Source organism: Zea mays, chromosome 5, assembly GCF_902167145.1.
Source record: "Zea mays cultivar B73 chromosome 5, Zm-B73-REFERENCE-NAM-5.0, whole genome shotgun sequence".
Classification (NCBI taxonomy): Eukaryota; Viridiplantae; Streptophyta; class Magnoliopsida; order Poales; family Poaceae; genus Zea; species Zea mays.
Window position 1 is genome coordinate 221467835 of NC_050100.1, and position 25917 is coordinate 221493751.

The window sequence follows — 25917 nt, forward strand, 5'->3', positions numbered from 1 at the left end:
ACAATTGAAAGGGAATTAGGCTTACACCTAGTTCCCAAATAATTTTGGTGGTTGAATTGCCCAACACAAATAATCGGACTAACTAGTTTGCCCAAGTGTATAGATTATACAGGTGTAAAAGGTTCACACTCAGCCAATAAAAAGACCAAGTTTTGGATTTAACAAAGGAGCAAAAGGGGCAACCGAAGGCACCCCTGGTCTGGCGCACCGGACTGTCCGGTGCGCCACCGGACATGTCCGGTGCACCAGGGGGACTCAGTCTCAAACTCGCCACCTTCGGGAATTCCGTGAGGCGACTCGGCTATAATTCACCGGACTGTCCGGTGTACACCGGACAGTGTCCGGTGCGCCAAAGGAGGTCGGCCTCAGGAACTCGCCTGCTTCGGGAAACTCCAACGGCTAGTCCGCTAAAGTTCACCGGACTGTCCGGTTTGCATCGGACTGTCCGGTGCGACTCCGGAGCAACGGTCATCTCCGCGCCAACGGCTCTCTGCCGCGCATTTAATGCGCGCTCTGCGCGCGCAGGAGTCAGAATCGCCCATGCTGGCACACCGGACAGCAAACAGTACATGTCCGGTGTGCACCGGACACCCAGGCGGGCCCACAAGTCAGAAGCTCCAACGGTCAGAATCCAACGGCAGTGATGACGTGGCAGGGGGCACCGGACTGTCCGGTGTGCACCGGACTGTCCGGTGTGCCATCGAGCAGACAGCCTCCCAACGGCCACCTTTGGTGGTTGGGGCTATAAATACCCCAACCACCCCACCATTCATTGCATCCAAGTTTTCCCACTTCTCAACCACTTACAAGAGCTAGGCATTCAATTCTAGACACATACAAAGAGATCAAATCCTCTCCAATTCCACACAAGGCTTTAGTGATTAGCGAGAGAGATTTGCCGTGTTCTTTTGAGCTCTTGCGCTTGGATTGCTTCTTTTCTTTCTCACTTGTTCTTGTGATCAAAACTCCATTGTAATCAAGGCAAGAGGCACCAATTGTGTGGTGGCCCTTGCGGGGAAGTTTTGTTCCCGGCTTTGATTTAAGAAGAGAAGCTCACTCGGTCCGAGGGACCGTTTGAGAGAGGGAAGGGTTGAAAGAGACCCGGCCTTTGTGGCCTCCTCAACGGGGAGTAGGTTTGAAAGAACCGAACCTCGGTAAAACAAATCGGCGTGTCACACACTTCATTATTCGCTTGCGATTTGTTTTGCGCCCTCTCTCGCGGACTCGTTTATATTTCTAACGCTAACCCGGCTTGTAGTTGTGTTTATATTTGTAAATTTCAGTTTCGCCCTATTCACCCCCCCTCTAGGCAACTATCAATTGGTATCGGAGCCCGGTGCTTCATTAGAGCCTAACCGCTCGAAGTGATGTCGGGAGATAACGCCAAGAAGGAGATGGAGACCGGCGAAAAGCCCACTACAAGCCACGGGAGCACTTCATCGGAAGAGTCCCGCACCAAGAGAAAGGAGAAGAAGAAGAACTCCTCCAAACGGAAGGAGAAAAAGTCTTCCTCTTCTCACCACAAAGAGAAGAAGGAAAAATCTTCTTCCCACAAGCCGCATCGGAAAGGCGACAAGCACAAGAGGATGAGGAAAGTGGTCTACTACGAGACCGACACTTCATCAACATCGACCTCCGACTCCGATGCGCCCTCCGTCACTTCTAAGCGCCAAGAGCGCAAGAAGTATAGTAAGATCCCCCTACATTACGCTCGCATTTCCAAACATACACCTTTACTTTCCGTCCCATTAGGCAAACCACCAACTTTTGATGGTGAAGATTACGCTAGGTGGAGCGATTTAATGCGATTTCATCTAACCTCGCTCCACAAAAGTATATGGGATGTTGTTGAGTTTGGTGCACAGGTACCGTTGGTAGGGGATGAGGACTATGATGAGGATGAGGTAGCCCAAATCGAGCACTTCAACTCTCAGGCAACAACAATACTCCTCGCCTCTCTAAGTAGAGAGGAGTATAACAAAGTACAAGGGTTGAAGAGCGCCAAGGAGATTTGGGATGTGCTCAAAACCGCGCACGAAGGAGACGAGCTCACCAAGATCACCAAGCGGGAAACGATCGAGGGGGAGCTCGGTCGGTTCCGGCTTCGCAAAGGGGAGGAGCCACAACACATGTACAACCGGCTCAAGACCTTGGTGAATCAAGTGCGCAACCTCGGGAGCGTAAAGTGGGATGACCACGAGATGGTTAAGGTTATTCTAAGATCTCTTATTTTCCTTAACCCTACTCAAGTTCAATTAATCCGTGGTAATCCTAGATATACTAAAATGACCCCCGAGGAAGTTATCGGGAATTTTGTGAGTTTTGAGTGCATGATCGAAGGCTCGAGGAAGATCAACGAGCTTGATGATGCCACCACATCCGAAGCTCAACCCGTTGCATTCAAGGCAACGGAGGAGAAGAAGGAGGAGTCCACACCAAGTCGACAACCAATAGACGCCTCCAAGCTCGACAATGAGGAAATGGCGCTCGTCATCAAGAGCTTCCGCCAAATCCTCAAGCAAAGGAGGGGAAAGGATTACAAATCCCGCTCCAAGAAGGTTTGCTACAAGTGTGGTAAGCCCGGTCACTTTATTGCTAAATGTCCATTATCAAGTGATAGTGACAGGGGCGACGACAAGAAGGGGAGAAGAAAGGAGAAGAAAAGGTACTACAAGAAGAAGGGAGGCGATGCCCATGTTTGTCGGGAGTGGGACTCCGACGAAAGCTCTAGCGACTCCTCCGACGACGAGGACGCCGCCAACATCGCCGTCACCAAGGGACTCCTCTTCCCCAACGTCGGCCACAAGTGCCTCATGGCAAAGGACGGCAAAAAGAAGAAGGTTAAATCCAACTCCTCCACTAAATATGAATCTTCTAGTGATGACAATGCTAGTGGTGAAGAAGATAATTTGCGAATTCTTTTTGCCAACCTTAACATGGAACAAAAGGAGAAATTAAATGAACTAATTAGTGCCATCCATGAGAAGGATGATCTCTTGGACTCCCAAGAGGACTTCCTAATCAAGAAAAATAAAAAATATGTTAAGGTTAAAAATGCTTACGCTCTACAAGTTGAAAAATGTGAAAAATTGTCTAGTGAGCTAAGCACTTGCCGTGAGATGATTGACAACCTTAGAAATGAAAATGCTAGTTTAAATGCTAAGGTTGATTCTCATGTTTGTAATGTTTCAATTCCCAATCCTAGACATAATAATGATGATTTGCTTGCTAGGATTGAAGAATTAAACATTTCTCTTGCTAGCCTTAGATTAGAGAATGAAAATTTGATTGCTAAGGCTAAAGATTTTGATGTTTGCAAAGTTACAATTGCCGATCTTAGAGATAAGAATGATATACTTCGTGTTAAGATTGTTGAACTTAATTCTTGCAAACCATCTACATCTACCATTGAGCATGTCACTATTTGTACTAGATGTAGAAATGTTGATATTGATGCTATTCATGATCATATGGCTTTAATTAAACAACAAAATGATCATATAGCAAAACTAGATGCTAAAATTGCCGAGCACAACTTAGAAAATGAGAAATTTAAATTTGCTCGTAGCATGCTTTATAATGGGAGACGCCCTGGCATCAAGGATGGCATTGGCTTCCAAAGGGGAGACAATGTCAAACTTAATGCCCCTCCAAAGAACTTATCTAACTTTGTTAAGGGCAAGGCTCCCATGCCTCAGAATAACGAGGGTTACATTTTGTACCCTGCCAGCTATCCTGAGAGCAAAATTAGGAAGATTCATTCTAGGAAGTCTCACTCTGGCCCTAAATATGCTTTTATGTATAAGGGTGAGACATCTAGCTCTAGGCAACCAACCCGTGCCAAGTTGCCTAGAAAGAAGATTCCTAATGCATCAAATGAACATAGCATTTCATTTAAAACTTTTGATGCATCCTATGTTTTGACTAACAAATCCGGCAAGGTCGTTGCCAAGTTTGTTGGGGGCAAACACAAGGGGTCAAAGACTTGTGTTTGGGTACCCAAAGTTCTTGTTTCTAATGCCAAAGGACCCAAAACAGTTTGGGTACCTAAAGTCAAGAACTAAATTTGTTTTGTAGGTTTATGCATCCGGGGGCTCAAGTTGGATACTCGACAGCGGGTGCACAAACCACATGACAGGGGAGAAAAGGATGTTCTCCTCATATGAGAAAAACCAAGATCCCCAACGAGCTATCACATTCGGGGATGGAAATCAAGGTTTGGTCAAAGGATTGGGTAAAATTGCTATATCTCCTGACCATTCTATTTCCAATGTTTTTCTTGTAGATTCTTTAGATTACAACTTGCTTTCTGTTTCTCAATTATGTCAAATGGGCTACAACTGTCTTTTTACTGATGTAGGTGTCACTGTCTTTAGAAGAAGTGATGATTCAATAGCATTTAAGGGTGTATTAGAGGGTCAGCTATACTTAGTAGATTTCGATAGAGCTGAGCTCGACACATGCTTAATTGCTAAGACTAACATGGGTTGGCTCTGGCACCGCCGACTAGCCCATGTTGGGATGAAGAATCTTCATAAGCTTCTAAAGGGAGAGCACATTTTAGGATTAACAAATGTTCATTTTGAGAAAGACAGGATTTGTAGCGCATGCCAGGCGGGGAAGCAAGTTGGAGTCCATCATCCACACAAGAACATCATGACGACCGACAGGCCGCTTGAGCTACTCCACATGGATCTATTCGGCCCGATTGCTTACATAAGCATCGGCGGGAGTAAGTATTGTCTTGTTATTGTGGATGATTATTCTCGCTTCACTTGGGTATTCTTTTTACAGGAAAAATCTCAAACCCAAGAGACCTTAAAGGGATTCTTGAGACGGGCTCAAAATGAGTTCGGCTTAAGGATCAAGAAAATAAGAAGCGACAACGGGACGGAGTTCAAGAACTCTCAAATCGAAGGCTTCCTTGAGGAGGAGGGCATCAAGCATGAGTTCTCTTCTCCCTACACGCCTCAACAAAATGGTGTAGTGGAGAGGAAGAATCGAACTCTATTGGACATGGCAAGAACCATGCTTGATGAGTACAAGACACCGGACCGGTTTTGGGCCGAAGCGGTCAACACCGCCTGCTACGCCATCAACCGGTTATATCTTCACTGAATCCTCAAGAAGACATCCTATGAACTCCTAACCGGTAAAAAGCCCAACATTTCATACTTTAGAGTTTTTGGTAGCAAATGCTTTATTCTTGTTAAAAGAGGTAGAAAATCTAAATTTGCTTCTAAAACTGTAGAAGGCTTTTTACTTGGTTATGACTCAAACACAAGGGCATATAGGGTCTTTAACAAGTCCACTGGACTAGTTGAAGTCTCATGTGACGTTGTGTTTGATGAAACTAACGGCTCTCAAGTAGAGCAAGTTGATCTTGATGAGATAGGTGAAGAACAGGCTCCATGCATAGCGCTAAGGAACATGTCCATTGGGGATGTGTGTCCTAAGGAATCCGAAGAGCCTCCACATGCACAAGATCAACCATCCTCCTCCATGCAAGCATCTCCACCAACTCAAATTGAGGATGAGGCTCAAGATGTTGACCAAGAGGATCAAGAAGATGAGCCACCTCAAAATGACGGCAATGATCAAAGGGGAGATGCAAATGATGAAGACAAGGAGGATGAAGAGCAAAGGCCGCCACACCCAAGAGTCCACCAAGCAATACAACGAGATCACCCCGTCGACACCATCCTCGGCGACATTCATAAGGGGGTAACCACTAGATCTTGTGTTGCACATTTTTGTGAACATTACTCTTTTGTTTCCTCTATTGAGCCACACAGGGTAGAGGAAGCACTTCAAGATTCGGATTGGGTGGTGGCGATGCAAGAGGAGCTCAACAATTTCACAAGGAACGAGGTATGGCACTTGGTTCCACGTCCTAACCAAAATGTTGTAGGAACCAAATGGGTCTTCCGCAACAAACAAGATGAGCATGGTGTGGTGACAAGGAACAAAGCACGACTTGTGGCCAAGGGATATTCCCAAGTCGAAGGTTTGGATTTCGGTGAAACCTATGCACCCGTAGCTAGGCTTGAGTCAATTCGCATATTATTGGCCTATGCTACTTACCATGGCTTTAAGCTTTATCAAATGGACGTGAAAAGTGCCTTCCTCAATGGACCAATCAAGGAAGAGGTCTATGTTGAGCAACCTCCCGACTTTGAAGACAGTGAGTATCCTAACCATGTCTATAGACTCTCTACGTGACCAATATTATTAATCCCAACTTTAATATTATATTTTTAATATTATATTGTTCATTACATTTGTCGGATACCATAATTAGGGGTAACAAGATCACAACCCTAAAGTGCATATATGATTGAGTAAGAAGGGGCCATAAGTAAAACACACTCTCGACCTTACCAAGGCGTGGGAGACCCAAGTCACAACTCGCTTGAGGTCAATCCTAAGCAGGAAATGCAGTCACGACTCGCCCAATGCCAACCCCGAGTAGAGCCTTCTCTTGTCCAAACGAGAATAAATCTTATGTGTCTTCTTGCATTAACCATCTGGGACAGGAGCACGCAACATAAAATGATCGTACGTATTCGTGTCCTGGTATTCAGTATCAGATTCTTTTATATTCATATTCTTATACTCAAAGCTTGATATTTAAAATATCGATATCCATTCAAATCTTATCCAACACAACTCAATAATATATGTACCAGATCCGAATCCAAAGAGTAAAGATAAAAATAAATATGGTACGAGTAATATCCATCCGTATTCGATCCAATTACAACTCTATTGCTGTATGGTGTTACCGAGGGTGGAGTTAGTGGAGGTTTGATTGGTTCGACTAGGGTGCTTGGTTTCCCTAACTAAAATTTAGTATGTACCACATCCAACATTTAAATGTCAACTATGGGTATTAAATTAAATACATTCAAATTATAAAACTAATTATAGAGACAAAGACTAAACGATCTGCCAAATTCTTTTGCTTTATTTGTTTACCTGTCTATTGGCTTATACTGCTATGAGAAAATGTATAATTCATGTAAAATTATAGATGATAATTTGTAAAGGTCCTTAACTGAATAAAAATGGTTATTCTATTGTTCCTGTAGCTGAAAATAACATCAGTGGCATAAGTGAAAATACGTTGTCACGACACGCTTTTTTTTTGCACTCGTTATCCCGTTCACTTTTACTCCTTTCGTTTTGTTTTAGTTGTCGTTGGATAGTGCAAAATTGAACTATTCAGCGGAGGGAGTATCATGATTAGTAATGTATATTCGCTCTACTGTTTTATAGGTTTATTGTACTGTTAGCACGGACACCTGCTAGCGGAATTCGAAATAGGACTTAAGCATTCCCTCCGGCAGCACTTTGTTTCGAGATGATTGATCGCTTTTTGAAAGAAAAAAAAATCCACGGTCGCGCTTGTGGAGGCCCATGAAGGTTGATAAATAATACTGTTACGACAATGTTCGCGTCCCACGATCTAAAGTTTAGCCATTAGATATTAGACAACTCTACTTCAAATAGATCTAAAATATAGTTTAAAGTTTAGATTACCAGTTCACTTTAAATAGATCCAAAATATAGTTTTAAGTTTAGATTATATCACGAAACTTTAGATCGCTAGGCGGTCTAAAATTTTAGACCTCAACTTTAATCTACTAAACAACTTTGACCTTAAAATAATCCAACTGGTAACACCTGGTTACCCGCAACGGAGCTGGCCTAACCTAACCTAATCTAATGATGGACGGATAATATTAGAAGTAGATTAGAGAGTGAGAGAAAAAAAAGTAAAGTATCGAAGTAGCGCTGGATTCGGACTTTCGGGTGAGCAAGACCAGTTGTCTACAGACAAATATTCCTCACTATAAAGGGCGTGTTCGGCAGGCTGCAAGCCGACACTGTTGCAGCTGTTTGGACTGCTGCAGCTGCAATCCATAGAGAGAAAAATACTGTAGAAGCCGCAGCCGCAGCCGGATTGCAGCCGCAGCAAGCCGCAGCGAACAAGCCGAAACACAAGTTCAACTGTCACTCTGCCAAACAGTAAATAAGAGCAACAACAAAATCATTAGTTATTAAAAAGCTACAGCGATTAGAAGATCCACTACTGACACAACCAGCCTGCAGCAAGATGTCTGGTATGCTCCTCGGATCCCGTTCCAGAATCCAATACTGGCTTCAAGAATCCAACCAAAATCTATTCAAGGTGGAACCTTTGTTGCAAGCCCAGCTGAAAAATCTCGTGTTCAGTTCAATTACGAGGAATTATATGTCCAAAGATGCAACCTTTGATGGATTCAGTAGTTCGGCATGGGCTGGGAGATCTTGCCCTCCTCGCCAGGGGTGGTGGGAGTCCGCCGGTCCGTGGCGCGGAGCCACAGACACACGGCGGAGAAGCTAAGCACAAGGCTGAGCAGCCCGCTGCCAAGGCCGATGCCAACGATGGCGAGCACGGAGAGCCCCCGCGTCCGCATCGGCGGCAGCGGGTACCCGTACAAGCCCTTGTTCCCTACGAAGGAGCTGGCGTTGAACCTCGCCGTCCCGACGGCTGCCGTGCCGGCGCCGGAGCGGTTGGCGAGGAGCACGGGGATGGGGCCAGAGAGGCGGTTGTAGGAGACGTCGAAGGTCGAGAGCCGGACGAGGAGGCCGAGTTCCTCGGGGATGGGGCCGGACAGCTGGTTGCCATGGAGATCTATGACGTTGAGGTAGGCGCAGCTGGCGAGCTCCCGCGGGATGGCGCCAGAGAGCGCGTTCGCGGAGAGGTTGAGCACGGCGAGGTTCAGCAGCGCGGAGAGCTCCGTCGGGATGGCGCCGGACAGCGCGTTCGCGGACAGGTCCAGCGACTGGAGGTTGGTGCAGTTGGAGAGCTCCGGCGGGACGGTGCCCCCGAGCGAGAGATCCGGGAGGGCTAGCTTGTACACGCGCCCGTTGTTGCAGGTGACGCCTTGGAGGTGCGAGAAGAAGCCGTCGCACGGCGCAGAGATCGCCGCCTTGGTCCAGTTGAGCCTTCCGGAGGAATCGGAGAGGGACTGGTGGAGGTGAGTCAGGCAACGCTCGTCGTTAGGGTCGGCGGCGCAAGGAGGCGCTGTGAGGAGGAAGAGCACGGCAGCAGCGATAGTGGCGGCGTGGTGATGGTGACGGGACATTTGGGGACGGAGGTGGTGGTGGGGAGCTCACTCCGGGAGTGGAGATTTTGGGGGAGCTTGTCATCTCTTCTCTCCTCTGTCCTCTCCTACTTACCTCTCCTCGCAAAAAGAAAGCCGACATGTGGGCCTGTTTAACTCTTCCCGTGATCCCGTCGCGCGCGCCATCATTTCCACCCGCCCAATCCAGCCCGTCCACCGCCGCCGCCGCTCCTTCCGGCCACCTTTCGTTGTGCTCCTCTGCTTCTCCTGCCAATCACATTTCGCTGTCATCCTCGGCTTCTCCTAGACGTGCTGCACGGCCGCGTCGTGAGCGGCGGCTGGAACAAGGACAAGCTGGCGCAGCGGCCGCGGTGGGACGGGAACGGAGCGCGAGGAAGCGTCGGCTGTGGCGGCGGTGCGCTGGAGCAGGTGCTGGGCGTGCTCTGCTGCGACGGCGAAATATTCCAGGCCGCCCGCGGCCAGCGCCCCGCTCCGCGATGTTTTCTGGCTCCGTTTCCTCGACAAGAAGAGCGGAGCAGGTCAAGCAGCAGCAAGTACGTGAGGACTACTGTGGAGCAGCACTATGGGAAGCTGGCCCTCAAGCTCAACTTCCTCAAGCAACCATTCAGCTAACGCAAACGAAGAACTTCTTCAAGCTCCTGTATGTCCGCCGGCCGGCGCTGACAAGCCAAGGCCGCCAAAGCCTGCTGCTTCCTCTATCAGGCGATTGCCTCTATGGTAGTGATTGCCTAGGGGCATATCAAAAACATCTGTACAGAAACATTGTTGTGAACAAAAGTTAAGAACTGAATGATGTCCCTTGTGCAATATTGAAACAAGCTCCAGATCGCATGAGATACACTCGACTGGTTGGTCAGTGTGGTACTGAATGATGTGAAAATATTTTAGCAGGAATTACCTTTTTGTTCTAGAAAGGTAGTTCAGTATGGTATTTTAGAATTGGTTTTATTGGAAATTGTTGGAAATGATACTCCTCCAATAATTTTTGGCGACTTGGAATCCCTTGATTTTGGGAAGAAATTGTTGGGAACTCTTGAGATGCTCTAATTAATTATCTTCTGTTTGGCCGTATTCAGACTGGTCTTGTAATGGCTCCGTTAAGTAACAAAGCATTGTTTGCTGACAACCACGGGAACCCTTTCCCAACATTTTTCTTAAGACGTCTTAACCTGTCTTTTTCAACTGACGACCCTTTACAAATTGTAACACCCAAATTCTGAATTTGGAATAGAAAATAGAAAGTAAAAGAGAAGGGAAGAACTAAGAAAAATCCTACATAAAATAAAATAAAATCAGAATAAACATCCTTCACACTTATAATATTAAATTATACTATTCAAACTGAGGACCAGTTATTCACAAAAGTTTGAATTTAAACTTGAACTCAAATTGGATTTGAAAATGGAGAAAAGAAAATAGAAAAGAAAAAAAGGAAAAAGAATAAAACCTGCTGTTGGGCCGCAACCTGGAATTCGGCCCACCTGGCTTTTCTTTCCCTCGCGGCCCAAATTTCTACTCCCGCACGCGCCCTCTCATCTGTTTCGCTGACATGCGGGGCCCTCACGTCAGCCTCTCTTTCTCTCACGCTCGCATCCTTTACTCTGTCACTGACGGGTGGGCCGTTTCGTCAGGCGTATCCGCGCGCGGCTCGCGCTCGCTCCTCCATTCTCACGTGTGGCTGCTACACGGGCCCACCAGACAGACTCACGGACACCGGACTCCATCTTCTTCACCGCAACAAACGCGCGAGCATGGCGGGGCCTCGCCGTAGATTTCGGGGCCGTTGCGCCGCTCGGTTCCTTACCGCGTCTACAAATTGGCGGTCCCTCGACCCTGCCGCTCGTGCCCTATTTCCCCAACACAGCCCACCACGCAGCCGCGCCCGCCATTGCCGCCCCGCGGCCGCCGATGGAGAAACCTCCTCTGTGCTTGCGCCCCGCCTCCGATTTGTGGTCAAGTAGCGTCGCCGGGACCCAGGGAAGTCGTTTGTGCATCGTTCGGGCAGGACCGAACATCGGGGCAGCTTCAATTGCTCACCGGAGCAAATGGTTCGCGGCGGTGCCGCCATGCGTCGTGGCCAGGGCATATGACTGCGCGATTCGCGGTATGGTCCTCTCCACGTCTTTCGCCTTGTACTGCTCGTAGCATAGCGCCCGTAGGATTGTGGATTAGAGCACCAAGTCGCCGACCGTGGCCTCGCCGACGGGCTGCGCCGCCGGGGATTATTGGCGCCGCCGCGTTGGTCAAGGGTAGGGGAGAGATACGTGCTCGCCGTTGGATCGAGCATCTTCGGTCGCGATTGAGCCTGATGCGTACCGCTTCGACCGGGGATCGCGCGCCGTCCGATCTCGATCGGCCGGTAGTAAATCCGTATAGGTTATCTGAGTCGTTGAAGTTCCATCGTGCGGCCTGTGATGCGTACCGGGTCGTTTTTCATATGAGACCCTCGGGTTTCAGTGAATCAACCCGCCGTCCCTCGGGCACTGTTCCCCGTGTCTCGGGTTTCTTGCGCTGAACCCCCTGCGGTTTTCTGTTATTGAGGCCCAGTCCAGAACTCGTTTAAATTGAATAAATAAAATAGAAAATGGATTTTTAATATGAAAATAATTGCTAGAACTTAGATAATTCATAGAAAATTCATTTTAGCTCCAAATTGAACCATTCCAGTTTCTAAAATTTTGTAATAACATTCTTCATCATTTTGTGCCTCTGTTTTGGCATGAAAGGCTCATTTAAATTTATCTAATACTTAATCTTGTATTAAACACATAAAACATTAGAAAATCCATAACTTAAAATCTATAACTCCAAAATTAATGATTCCAGTTCCTATGATCTCATTTTAGTGTCTAGTTTATTACTGTGTATTTTATTTACATGTTTGGTGTAATGTTAATTCTTGCTATACAATGTTTGTTTGAATTGCTACGACTAGCAGTGAGGATACGTATCACCTGAGGATCATCCTGGTACCTGGATTCTCAAGGCCCAGGCAAGTTGTGCCCTTGATCACTTCTTTTTACCTACTCATGTTCTAATTAATCATAATGATCTGCATAGGTTAATTTTGATGGGACCCAATAGGTTACCCTAGTTTGTCTATCTTTATACCTTGTTTACCACTGAACTTTCTGGGTAGTACTTGCTAGTGCTATATGTGGTTTTGGGTATGGAGATACACTATCCATGGTTACATTTTTGTTATCAGTTGTTATTTATTGTTCATGTTGAGATCATTATGTTAATTGGAACATGGAGAACCACCCGGGAAAACAGTGCTACCACAGGGGTTTAATGGGACGCCCTTGGCTGATTAATTAGGAAAGCTAGTGGAAGACTACCTTACCCGAAAGGGGCAAGGGCAGTAGGGGAGAGGTCAGTGCGGGAAGTGCCCTCGGGAGGATTTTGCTGCGATGGCGGTCCTGCAAGGGATTCCTGTACTGGATCTTCCTATAAACTGTAGCGGGTTTTCGGAAGCTAGTGGAACTTTGTAAAGGCCTCGTAGTGGATCCCTAGCCATTCACCTCGGAAGTGTCTAAGGGCTTTGCAAACCCTGGCGACATGGGATACACGACTTGTGGGTAAAGATGCGCAACCTCTGCAGAGTGTAAAACTGGTATACTAGCCGTGCTCACGGTCATGAGCGGCTCGGACACTCACATGATTAAATTATGGAACTAAATTCAATTTGTCATATGCATTGCATCGCAGGTGAAGTTGTTACTTTGGTTCTACTATTTAACTGGGTTGGTATTTACTTATACTTAGTAACTGCTAATAAAATTTTGACCAACTTTAAAAGCAATGCTCAGCTCTAACCATCTTCTTTGGTAAGCCTTACACTTCACGTGAGCTCCCACCTTTGGCGAGTTCATGCACATTATTCCCCACAACTTGTTGAGCGATGAACGTATGTGAGCTCACTCTTGCTGTCTCACATACACCACAGGTCAAGACCAGGTACTGCAGGATGATGCTCATGGAGGATGCTGTGATGAGTTCGTGAGAGGTCTAGGCCGTCGTCTCCCAGTCAACTTTGGGTTGCTGGACCGTTGTCTCCTTATAATGTAATTATTTATTTTGTATAGAACTCCTGTTATATATAAAGTTGTGACATTCGATCCTGTGCCACTATACATCATATGTATGAGACTTGGTCCCAGCATACCTGGTGTTTATGTCAACCCCGGGTTTTGGACCTCTAAAATCCGGGTGTTACAGAAGTGGTATCAGAGGAATGTTGACTGTAGGACGAAACCTAGATAGAACTGGACAACCATTATCTACTTACCTTACTCTGATTCTTTCTATACTTTCCTTGATCCTGTCTCACCTTCTACTGTTTTACTCTGATTAACCTTACCTTTGCTACTCTGATTCTTTTCTAAACTTTTCTTAATCTTTTCTCGTCTATTTCCGCTTTACTCTGATTATTCTTACCTTTTCATTCTAAAGACAAATGTGGATTTCACACTTTGAAATCCAGTGCCTAAAGTGACTTTAGGAATAGGAGACCTAATCCTAGGAACAAAAACAAAACTATTTTTTTTTTGTAAATATTTATATGCTTGAATGTTTGTCCTTATGATATTTGTCTGATTTGGATTTTTGATTGAGTGTGATTAGTTGTGGAGTAATGTCCACAATTACATCTGCAAATACACATAGGTATAAAAATATATTTATAAAATAACTAGACAGCCTAGATTATCCCCATTGGAACCTATCTAGCTTAAGAGATTTATCTTATCCTAAAAGATCTCATTCTAACCAATTCATCTTATCTTAAAAGATTCTCCCTTATCTTAATAGATCCATCTTATCCTAAAAGATACTCACCTTATCTTGAAAAGATTCTATCCTATCCTAATAGATCTAACTGACCTCAAAAGATTCTACCTTATCCTTATGGATTCATCTGGCCCTAATAAGCATATTTACCCTACCCTAGTAACAACCAGGATCTAATCCAAAGTAATTAGATATTATCTAGTCTAATCTAGTTATATCCAACCTAATCCAGATTCTATCTAATCTAAATATGACCCAATCTAAAGTGAGATATTAACAAGTTAGTTAAGTTGGTGATATAGGTTAGACACTGTCTCTACAAATATATCTTAACCTAAATTAATGTCTTATACCAACTTATCCTTGAACAATGGCCTACCTATATCATATAATCCATCCTATCTTAAAAGATTCTAACATACCCTTATAATATTTATCCTACCCTGGTTGATCTAGCTAATCTTAACTAGTTTAAACTAGTCATACCAACCTAATCTGGATTCTATCTAACCCAATATGATCTAAGCTAGTGTGAGTTACTTAATGCTGGTAGAAAGGATAAGACCATACTCCTAAAATCACTTAAGCCTAATTTGGAGACTTATATCAACTTGGCCATACCCAACAACTTGACCTATATAACAAGTTACATAACAACCCAACCAATAGAGTAATGATGGATTGCATGATCTGCCTATCCCCACCTAACATCACACAAACTTTTGACCTACATCATGTAGTCTATCTCAACCATACCTATCTTGACCATATTCTCTAGCCCGATAATATACACTAACTCCTAATCAATAAGACAAGACCGAAGAATATGATCAACTTCATCAAGGAAGGATGAGCACCAACTCAAGTCTTCAAGGATCAAGTGAGGTCACCAAGATGAGTCAAGATCCACAATCTTGGATGGAGTTTTTTTTTTTCTTATCCTACTCTTTCTTGTCCCAAACCTATATATACCCTAAAGACATCTTCTATCCTACATAATAAAGTGGACATACATATGATACCCATGCTCTCCTATCACTTACTAATAATAAAAAGAGAGACCCTTGATTTAGAAATTAAAAGCTAAATTGCAAACCAATCCTTTTGTATTCCCTTTTCTTACAAATCTCGGGGACGAGATTATTTTTAAGGGGGGTAGGATTTGTAACACCCAAATTCTGAATTTGGAATAGAAAATAGAAAGTAAAAGAGAAGGGAAGAACTAAGAAAAATCCTACATAAAATAAAATAAAATCAGAATAAACATCCTTCACACTTATAATATTAAATTATACTATTCAAACTGAGGACCAGTTATTCACAAAAGTTTGAATTTAAACTTGAACTCAAATTGGATTTGAAAATGGAGAAAAGAAAATAGAAAAGAAAAAAAGGAAAAAGAATAAAACCTGCTGTTGGGCCGCAACCTGGAATTCGGCCCACCTGGCTTTTCTTTCCCTCGCGGCCCAAATTTCTACTCCCGCACGCGCCCTCTCATCTGTTTCGCTGACATGCGGGGCCCTCACGTCAGCCTCTCTTTCTCTCACGCTCGCATCCTTTACTCTGTCACTGACGGGTGGGCCGTTTCGTCAGGCGTATCCGCGCGCGGCTCGCGCTCGCTCCTCCATTCTCACGTGTGGCTGCTACACGGGCCCACCAGACAGACTCACGGACACCGGACTCCATCTTCTTCACCGCAACAAACGCGCGAGCATGGCGGGGCCTCGCCGTAGATTTCGGGGCCGTTGCGCCGCTCGGTTCCTTACCGCGTCTACAAATTGGCGGTCCCTCGACCCTGCCGCTCGTGCCCTATTTCCCCAACACAGCCCACCACGCAGCCGCGCCCGCCATTGCCGCCCCGCGGCCGCCGATGGAGAAACCTCCTCTGTGCTTGCGCCCCGCCTCCGATTTGTGGTCAAGTAGCGTCGCCGGGACCCAGGGAAGTCGTTTGTGCATCGTTCGGGCAGGACCGAACATCGGGGCAGCTTCAATTGCTCACCGGAGCAAATGGTTCGCGGCGGTGCCGCCATGCGTCGTGGCCAGGGCATATGACTGCGCGATTCGCGGTATGGTCCTCTCCACGTCTTTCGCCTTGTACTGCTCGTAGCATAGCGCCCGTAGGATTGTGGATTAGAGCACCAAGTCGCCGACCGTGGCCTCGCCGACGGGCTGCGCCGCCGGGGATTATTGGCGCCGCCGCGTTGGTCAAGGGTAGGGGAGAGATACGTGCTCGCCGTTGGATCGAGCATCTTCGGTCGCGATTGAGCCTGATGCGTACCGCTTCGACCGGGGATCGCGCGCCGTCCGATCTCGATCGGCCGGTAGTAAATCCGTATAGGTTATCTGAGTCGTTGAAGTTCCATCGTGCGGCCTGTGATGCGTACCGGGTCGTTTTTCATATGAGACCCTCGGGTTTCAGTGAATCAACCCGCCGTCCCTCGGGCACTGTTCCCCGTGTCTCGGGTTTCTTGCGCTGAACCCCCTGCGGTTTTCTGTTATTGAGGCCCAGTCCAGAACTCGTTTAAATTGAATAAATAAAATAGAAAATGGATTTTTAATATGAAAATAATTGCTAGAACTTAGATAATTCATAGAAAATTCATTTTAGCTCCAAATTGAACCATTCCAGTTTCTAAAATTTTGTAATAACATTCTTCATCATTTTGTGCCTCTGTTTTGGCATGAAAGGCTCATTTAAATTTATCTAATACTTAATCTTGTATTAAACACATAAAACATTAGAAAATCCATAACTTAAAATCTATAACTCCAAAATTAATGATTCCAGTTCCTATGATCTCATTTTAGTGTCTAGTTTATTACTGTGTATTTTATTTACATGTTTGGTGTAATGTTAATTCTTGCTATACAATGTTTGTTTGAATTGCTACGACTAGCAGTGAGGATACGTATCACCTGAGGATCATCCTGGTACCTGGATTCTCAAGGCCCAGGCAAGTTGTGCCCTTGATCACTTCTTTTTACCTACTCATGTTCTAATTAATCATAATGATCTGCATAGGTTAATTTTGATGGGACCCAATAGGTTACCCTAGTTTGTCTATCTTTATACCTTGTTTACCACTGAACTTTCTGGGTAGTACTTGCTAGTGCTATATGTGGTTTTGGGTATGGAGATACACTATCCATGGTTACATTTTTGTTATCAGTTGTTATTTATTGTTCATGTTGAGATCATTATGTTAATTGGAACATGGAGAACCACCCGGGAAAACAGTGCTACCACAGGGGTTTAATGGGACGCCCTTGGCTGATTAATTAGGAAAGCTAGTGGAAGACTACCTTACCCGAAAGGGGCAAGGGCAGTAGGGGAGAGGTCAGTGCGGGAAGTGCCCTCGGGAGGATTTTGCTGCGATGGCGGTCCTGCAAGGGATTCCTGTACTGGATCTTCCTATAAACTGTAGCGGGTTTTCGGAAGCTAGTGGAACTTTGTAAAGGCCTCGTAGTGGATCCCTAGCCATTCACCTCGGAAGTGTCTAAGGGCTTTGCAAACCCTGGCGACATGGGATACACGACTTGTGGGTAAAGATGCGCAACCTCTGCAGAGTGTAAAACTGGTATACTAGCCGTGCTCACGGTCATGAGCGGCTCGGACACTCACATGATTAAATTATGGAACTAAATTCAATTTGTCATATGCATTGCATCGCAGGTGAAGTTGTTACTTTGGTTCTACTATTTAACTGGGTTGGTATTTACTTATACTTAGTAACTGCTAATAAAATTTTGACCAACTTTAAAAGCAATGCTCAGCTCTAACCATCTTCTTTGGTAAGCCTTACACTTCACGTGAGCTCCCACCTTTGGCGAGTTCATGCACATTATTCCCCACAACTTGTTGAGCGATGAACGTATGTGAGCTCACTCTTGCTGTCTCACATACACCACAGGTCAAGACCAGGTACTGCAGGATGATGCTCATGGAGGATGCTGTGATGAGTTCGTGAGAGGTCTAGGCCGTCGTCTCCCAGTCAACTTTGGGTTGCTGGACCGTTGTCTCCTTATAATGTAATTATTTATTTTGTATAGAACTCCTGTTATATATAAAGTTGTGACATTCGATCCTGTGCCACTATACATCATATGTATGAGACTTGGTCCCAGCATACCTGGTGTTTATGTCAACCCCGGGTTTTGGACCTCTAAAATCCGGGTGTTACAGAAGTGGTATCAGAGGAATGTTGACTGTAGGACGAAACCTAGATAGAACTGGACAACCATTATCTACTTACCTTACTCTGATTCTTTCTATACTTTCCTTGATCCTGTCTCACCTTCTACTGTTTTACTCTTGCATGACTGGGTTCTTGTGACCAAAACTCAAAAAGTGGCTGGCACGAAAGAGGCATGTCCTACGCCGTGTGCGCGATTTTGGTGGTTCCGGTGACTGTCCATGTGCTGCTCTCCACATACTAGTACAGTTTGTTTATTGCCGGTTTGCTACCTTTGCTGTCACCAGCATGCATCACGAAGACTTCCCAGGAAGCCACATGACTAGCGAAGCCTTGATAGAGAGACCTACATGCTCATACAATCAAGCGAACATGCCCGTGAAGATTAACCTTCTACAAGGACTCAATAGCTGATAAAGATGAATATTGACCATATTATCATTGAGTAAACAAACAATGGTAATCTTATAGTTCAAGGGTATCTAAGCCTTTTTTTACATGAATTACGAAGATGAAAACGCCTATAAATACTTCGATATGTACTGTTCAGGACATGAAAATTTTATCCAATACAGTTTGTTACCTCTATTTCGTATTTGGGTAATTTATGTAACACCTAAATTGTAAGAGATCATATAAAAGGAGAAAAGTGATTTCCTTTATCTGTTTATGTGAATTGCACCTATTTGTCATCATGTGAACACCATATTCAAACAACAAATAAATAATCTTTACTATCTCTTAAGAATGCAGCGTAGGCGTCCACAGGATGGACGTTCTGCCCCCCGACATCCTCCCTTCGCTCCGCTCCCTGAAACCGTGATCGAAGCCGCCATCAACGCCCTCCGCCCCCTCCGCTCAGGTCTCCCTCCGCGGCAGCGACAACCGGCATTCCCAGCCCCCAAAATCATATTTCCCTCTCCCACACCACGCGTCGCGCCTGTCTGATTCCGCCCGCCAGCCACGCCCGCAGATCTCGCTTCGGCGCCCTGATTCCGTCGTATGCAAGATCACAGCCCTGCCTTCCATCGTCGCCCCCATGCCATGCTCCCCTTCCATCCTCGCTCACTTCCAGCCGCCAACGGAGCCCCCCGCGTACGTCTGGCAGAAACTGTAGAGACCGTCGAAGATGGGGGCAGTCCTCGCCGACGCTGAAGCGCTTGAGCGCGCGGATCTGATCCTGCTGCGTTTCGGGGGTGACGGACCGGAGGAAGGAGACGTAATCGTCGGCGTGGAAGCGGCAGAGGTCGCGGTCGCGGGCAGGGTGAGGGCGGAACACTTGCATCTGGTCGAGGAGGCCGTAGCGGCCGAGCAGCGCGTGGGTCATGCGGATGCGGTGCGGCTTCATCGGGTGGCAATGCTCGTAGTAGCAGTTGCCCACCTCCGCGTCGTAGAAGTAGCAGACGCGGCGCTTCGACCCGTCCGCGCCAGTGGTCGGCAGGGAGTTGCCGCCGCCGCACAGCACGGCAAAGGGTGTGTCAGTCAGGGCGCGAGCACCAACTTTGCATCCATTAACTGCTCTGCTCAGAGCATTAGGTGCGCTTCAGCGTCTAGCCATTTGGCGGCTTGGGCTTTCTGCGTGGGTGCCGCATCCTCTCCCACCTTTGCTTCCACTCCATCCCCACATCACCGCAGCCTTTTTGCCTCGCATCATCGCCATGTTGCTTTAAAGTTCAAAACTTGCAGGGTTGGGAGGAACGGAGTCTTAAGATTAGCGCTGTCGGTGTCGTCCTTGAGGTGGACGTCAACGGCGAGGAGCTCTTTTTCGTTGATAAGGTGCGGTGCGGCTCCCTCTTAGCTTGTGTTCACGTTTGCTTCCTCTTCCTCCTCCATGTATGATTATGATTTATGCCATTTTAAGTTCTCTTCTTGCTCTGCTCTCAACTCTCTGGTGTGTTTATGCTCCTCTCCATACACGGCGGCGGCGGTGATGATGTCGATGCTTTTGGTTTTGGTGCTGTACTCTTTCCCAGATTGGCAGCTTGCTGCCCACAGCCTAGCGGTCGGCTCTCTATTTTTGGACTCACTGTTGTCTAGCCGCTTGTTTCTTGTGGACACCTTACCTTAGCCTTGGCGATGAGTGATGCTTGGCAGCTTGCCATATCATATCCTGTTGGAATCGAACCTGCTTCTGATTCTTCCTTCTTGTAGTTTACCTCTGCGCGTCCCTGCTAACCGTTCCACATAGTATCACAAAAAAAATGGCACTACCTTGGCATCGTCTTCCCCAATTCGGGTGTATGGAATTCTTGGAGCAAAGGACCAGCACACTGTCACCTCCAAAGAAAGACCCAGGCTGCTTCTACAAGGAGCTGTACAAAGGTATTGTTTTCTTTTTCATTTTTGTGACCATGCACTTGTCTATATTATTCATTTTAATAAATTTCTTCAGGATTTTGTGATAAATTTAAAAGATCAAGGCAGGCCATTGATCTACTGTTGAATTTGTTGAGTCTGTTATAAATTTCCTAATCTGCATGCTGCAATCAAGTTTTGCTGCTTGCTAAGCGGTTGCCACTTGCCAGTGCATGTATTCTGAAATTTCTCTAATTCTATAGTGCTTAACGACTGAAGATTTTGGATGAGATGATGGATAATGGTTTTCCACTCACAACTGAGCCAAACATCTTGAAAGAGATGATCACCCCACCTAATATTGTGAACAAAATGTTGAATGTTGTTACTGGCAAGAGTTCTACCCTTGGCAGCAAACTTCCAGATGCAGCTGCTTCTTTTGTACCTTGGCGAAGAACAACAGTCAAGGATGCAAGCAATGAAGTCTATGTTAACATAGTCGAGGAACTTGATGCATATGTGAACAGGTATTCCAGTTTTTTTTCTTTTTTAATGTCTTATAAACGGGATCCATTAATTCTGCTAATATGGCTTTTAGGACCTTAGTCACAGTAATTGGTCAAATGTTTCTGGAAGGTACTATTGTTCAGCATTTTTGTATTAATTCTGTACATTGAGCTCCAATCTATTTTTTTATACCTTCAATTTATGAATGCTCTGCACTTTAGCAAGTGCTATGAAAATATAGAAAAAAAGAGCATCATAAGAATGAAGATTCATACTATTAAGTAGTGGTATAGCATAATAGCACATGAAACTACCCTACTTATGTTTTATTTAATTTTTCTTATGTTACTGAGGCTCGTTTGCTGTTTGGTATCCTGTTCGTTGATTGGTGCACAGAGAGGGGGTTCTTGTGAAATGCGAAGCATACGGTGAAGTCCAAGTAAACTGCAGCCTCCCAGGATGACCACATGTAAGCAATAGATGCTGCTACCAGCAAAAAGGTAATTCATATATTTTCAGATTTCTACTTTTTTATTCTTCTCCATTTTTAAAAACCGTAACTTTACTTTGATGCTGATAATTGTAGTACTGACTCTTTACTTTTTTAAAAAAAAATCCTTTAATAAACCATTTATTGTCCAAGTGTGAAAATTGTGACAATGTAGGAAAGCTTGAGGATGACCACATGTAAGCTAAAACTTTGGCAGGTTTATTTTCGCTATTCTAGAAAAAACTTAGTCAAAATTGATTGCACGCTGTTTAAGGCATGATTTGTAAGCTTTGTAAGCTTGCCGATCTCTGCTGGGATTAGGCCGGTGATGTTGTTGTTCTGCAGGAGACTGCAGCAGCAGGGAAGGGAAGCAAACGATCAACCTCGCTCCAGCCAAAAAAAAGGAACCACACCACACGTCCATGCACACTGACTGAAAGCAGAAACGCGAGAAGGAAGTAACACACTCACATAGTCTCAAGGTTCGTCAGGTTCCCTATGCTTGGGGAGAGCAGGCCAGAGAGGTTCTGACCTGGGACCTCCCTGCCAAACGATCAAACAGCCACAAACATCGGTAATAAGAACACATGGACACGGGGAAGAGTTGTGCAGATGGGATGGGAGAGCGATCGAGGGAGTGGAATGATGCTTACAGTCCGGTGACGAAGTTCTCTAGCGAGCAGCTGACTATGGTCCAGCTGCAGGGATCCACGGAGTCCTGGTCCCAGTTCTTGAGCACGCCGTGGGGGTCCTTGAGCGTGTTCTTGATCGTCATCAGAGCTTGCACTGCACAACATCATACACATAGTAGGCTTTGTAAGCTAAAACTTTGGCAGGTTTATTTTCGCTATTCTAGAAAAAACTTAGTCAGAATTGATTGCATGCTGTTTAAGGCATGATTTTTCTCTCTTCTCAAAAAACAATCTATTTTCCCAGAATATTTGTATCCCGACTTTTTATCCTATATAAAAAACATGAAAAAGAATACATTGTTCCATTGCAATTTCTAGAAAACAAATCGAGACTGTCGTTGGCTTGAAGTACTGAACTTGTCACTCTTGTTCGTTTGCCTAGGGGGACTGGATAAGCACAAGTGAGGTAGAATTTCAAGGTTCTCATTATACTTTATTTTTTCCTGGTACACAATGGTGAAAAAGCAGGGCCAGTCCTAGAGTTCCCTATGGGTTAAATATCTTGTGTAGTCATTTGTTCAGGTGAGGATATTGTTACTTCTCAGATAGTTGTAGTTTATGTTTTAGGTCACAATGCTTGCTGAAGAACTCTACATTATTAAAATTGACTAATATCTTGATTATGAGAACCTTGATAGGAAGCCAGAGGCCTTGCTGCTGGACCAAGATTAGTCCAAAGGTTATCTGGTTTTGGGGACCATCGATCTGCAGACAATGTGGCAAGAGTGGTAGAGGAAGAGCTTGCACATGCCTCTATGGTTTGTATTGATTTCTCAAAGAATGCCAAGTGATGGGTCGTGAACCAAGCAATACTTTCCAAGGTTTGCTCTCCTCCTAATTTTATAGTGTGTAATATATGATTATACAAGATCATGCTAACTAATGGAATGTTCACTTAAACATTAGACTTGATAAAGGAGTACGAAGTTGTAATGAAGGGTCCATTCAACTACACGGCTCGTGATGAAGCTGGTATACCCCGAGAATGGTAACTTCTGGCTAGCATGGCATAAGTCTGTAAGCATTTGCATCTTTAGGAGGTTAATTTTTATATTATTTCATGTACGACAAGAAGTTCAAACAAGAAGCAGCACAAAAACTTTTAGATGTGAGAGACTGTCATAGTTTTTTATGATAATGTTTTGCTATGGAGCTAAACTGGCAATATGTTCTTGACAGGTTCATGATAGATTAGCTTGTATTGTTGAGATGGAAAAAGAGAATGCAAGTTTGGGTAGGCGCTCTACTAATTATTTACCATATTTAAACCAGTCTTCTTAACCCTGAAAACTATAAAATATCTCATTAGCCATACTTACCATTCATATAATCATATCATTTTCAGTTACATGTGTTAACTTTCCATTTTGAGATAGAGAGCATGGTTGTCTACTATATTTTGTTGCCTCAATCAAATAGATAAGAAGCTTTGTGCATATGGTAGGCCAATAGCGCCCATTACTTGTTTCTTTCTTAGATAATTCTTATGAACATTAGGTTGTTTCAACTAGCTTCCGTGCACTATTTGTCCTGCATTTTCCCCTTGTCTTGCTTTTCTGAACTTAACTGCCTGCTGTCTTTTTATTATGAACATTAGGACAATTTTTTTGATGTTCTAACTTTTAATAACATTGCATATGGGAAAATAGATTGTCTACTGCGGCAACATATCAAGCGTGCAGTATTGTACTGGGTCTAGGCAAGATATGACAGGGATGTTCAGTTGTCCACAGATGCCATACTTGTTACCGTAGCATTACCTTTTTATAGTTTTAGTTTCAATTTAGTCATAGTTTGCTTATGCTACATAGTTTACACGGGTATTATCTTTTTATATTACTCCCTTTTTTATTTGTCACGTTTTAGTTAAAAAATAAACTAGCGGACGACAAATATTCGAGAACGGAGGCACTTTTCTGTTTAGTATGTAGCTTACTGGTATTCAAGTAATATAAAATTTAGCATGACCTACCACTCAAATGGCCTTTTCTGCATATATTTGTTTCGTGGCTTGCATTTTCTGGGAGCAATATGATTGATTGGTTTAGTTGATTCCTGGAATGTAACTACCTACAGGATAAGCAGTTGAAGTCTCATCCTCCAAAGAACGTTGAATCGGAAATCTTGCGTGAGCATATCAAGAAAGAGAGGGAGACAACAAAGGCTGGAAAATGACCATACTATCTGAAGAAACGTGAGTTCCTCAATCCCAATACCTCCTTCCTCTCCTCACTGTCGGTCTATCTTCTAATCAAATGGTTACTATCTGTTCCTCAACCTGATGGTTGATTTTTTGTTCACCAGCTGAACTTCGCGAAAGGAAGCTGATGAACAAGTACAACGAGCTCAAGGTAAAGTCTATAAGGTTTACTGAGAGTTTTTTTGAAAGCTGGGGTATTTGTCTCAGTTCATAAAATTCGTGTTCATTGCTCACAGGAGGCAGGAAAGCTTGATGCATTCATGGAAAAGCGGTGGAGGAAGAATGCCTCCAAAGATCATCGGTTCATGCCGTACCGACGCAGTGGAGATGTATAATAGTTTCCTGATTCTGGAGGCGAGTGAAAGGATGATTTTAGGACGGTGTTCTCATGGTGGCTGGACACTGGACAGTCAGTGTCTCTGTTACTTTGTTGCCCTAGCCGTACAATCGTCAGCTCCGTGCACAATCTCTACTACTTCTTAAGAATATAGTGCAGGCGTCCATGGTGGTTTTTTATGTTTCTCATTTCACTCTCTGCATTTTCAGTTACAACTATACTGCATATGCTGGCAGATTTGTTCATATATTACTCCAGCTGACATTTTCACTATCGCAACAACATCTCTACTACTATTTGTTTTTTTGCATATAAATGTATTTTAACATATTGATTCCGTAGCAACGCACGGGCATATTCCTAGTAAAGATATAAGCCACTAAATCATGCATCATGCTGGAATTTTATTTTGTATGCATTTTGTGACAACATGGAATAATGTGAAGTATACTAAAGTCCAAACTAGAATTTAAGATTCAAAAGGGGAATTCAAGAATTTAAAATAAGAGAAAGAAAGAGAGAAAGGATATAAAAATATAAATAATCTCTAAATTTGAAACTTTTATGGGCCATGTAATCTAAGGATAAAGTTATCACAAGTTTGAATTTAAATAATGATTTAAATTTGAATGTGTGAAATAATGGAGAAAAAAAGGGGAAAAGGAAATTAAAGGGAAAATAAAAAGAAAAGGAAAAACGGATAATGGGCTCACTGGTGGCTATTCGGCCCACCAGGGGGTTTCCCTCGCGCGGCCCAGCCCTTTTTCACAGCGCGCACCCGGCCAACTGCCATGCGGGGCCAGCCTCCCAGTCAACTTCCACGCGCGCGCGTTGCCCAGATCATCGCTGCAACGCCGCCAGGTGGGTCCGGTCGTCAGCCAGTGGAGCGCGCGTGCGTTCGACTGGGACACTGGCATGCAGGTCTGCTTGGTCGGTCACACCCCCGCGTCAACGGTGTCCTCTGTCGCTGCACCGCGGAACCCACATGTCAGAGCTTTCTTCCCCGAATGAATCGCGCCCGTCGTTGTTGCAGCCGCCGCTTTGACCGGAGAAGTAGGTTGGGATCTGCCCCGCGATCCGGGTATAAAGACCCCGGGCGCGTCCGCCTCCTCCGACCTACCTTCACGCGAATCCGTTGACCACCACAAACTGCAAGGGGGTCTGGGAACCCGCCCCGCCGTGCAGGCCTTAAAACCAGAGGAGAGAGAGAGGGAGTGAGGAGTGTGTGCCGTGGACGCTGCGTTGCGGGCGATTCTGTGAAGGAAGAAGAGGCTGTGC

At 45.0% G+C, this 25917-nt stretch overlaps 2 protein-coding genes and 2 pseudogenes across 3 annotated transcripts; 2 read left to right on the forward strand and 2 right to left on the reverse strand.

Moving 5' to 3' along the window:
• Window positions 1-8044: 8044 nt before the first annotated feature.
• LOC100284386 (BRASSINOSTEROID INSENSITIVE 1-associated receptor kinase 1) lies at window positions 8045-9196 on the reverse strand. The gene has a single exon (NM_001157281.2). It carries the CDS (start codon window positions 9132-9134, stop codon window positions 8286-8288), a length of 849 nt encoding a protein of 282 aa, NP_001150753.2. The 5' UTR covers window positions 9135-9196; the 3' UTR covers window positions 8045-8285.
• Window positions 9197-9244: 48 nt separating this feature from the next.
• On the forward strand, window positions 9245-9970 carry LOC103627845 (uncharacterized). Its single transcript, XM_008648162.4, has one exon. It carries the CDS (start codon window positions 9254-9256, stop codon window positions 9914-9916), a length of 663 nt encoding a protein of 220 aa, XP_008646384.1. The 5' UTR covers window positions 9245-9253; the 3' UTR covers window positions 9917-9970.
• Window positions 9971-19020: 9050 nt separating this feature from the next.
• On the forward strand, window positions 19021-24948 carry LOC100278348 (ribosomal RNA processing protein 36 homolog; annotated as a pseudogene). Its single transcript, NR_157149.1, has 12 exons — window positions 19021-19697; window positions 19805-19894; window positions 20270-20440; window positions 20677-20940; window positions 21317-21420; window positions 22571-22624; window positions 22741-22923; window positions 23009-23090; window positions 23282-23336; window positions 24179-24296; window positions 24407-24453; window positions 24539-24948. The product of NR_157149.1 is annotated as a ribosomal RNA processing protein 36 homolog (transcript).
• LOC118472124 (uncharacterized) lies at window positions 20465-24618 on the reverse strand (annotated as a pseudogene).
• Window positions 24949-25917: the final 969 nt, after the last annotated feature.

Excerpts from the sequence above, each read along its gene's own strand:
- LOC100284386 (NM_001157281.2), bottom strand. The coding sequence starts at position 9,134 with ATGTCCCGTCACCATCACCACGCCGCCACTATCGCTGCTGCCGTGCTC.
- LOC103627845 (XM_008648162.4), top strand. The coding sequence starts at position 9,254 with ATGTGGGCCTGTTTAACTCTTCCCGTGATCCCGTCGCGCGCGCCATCA.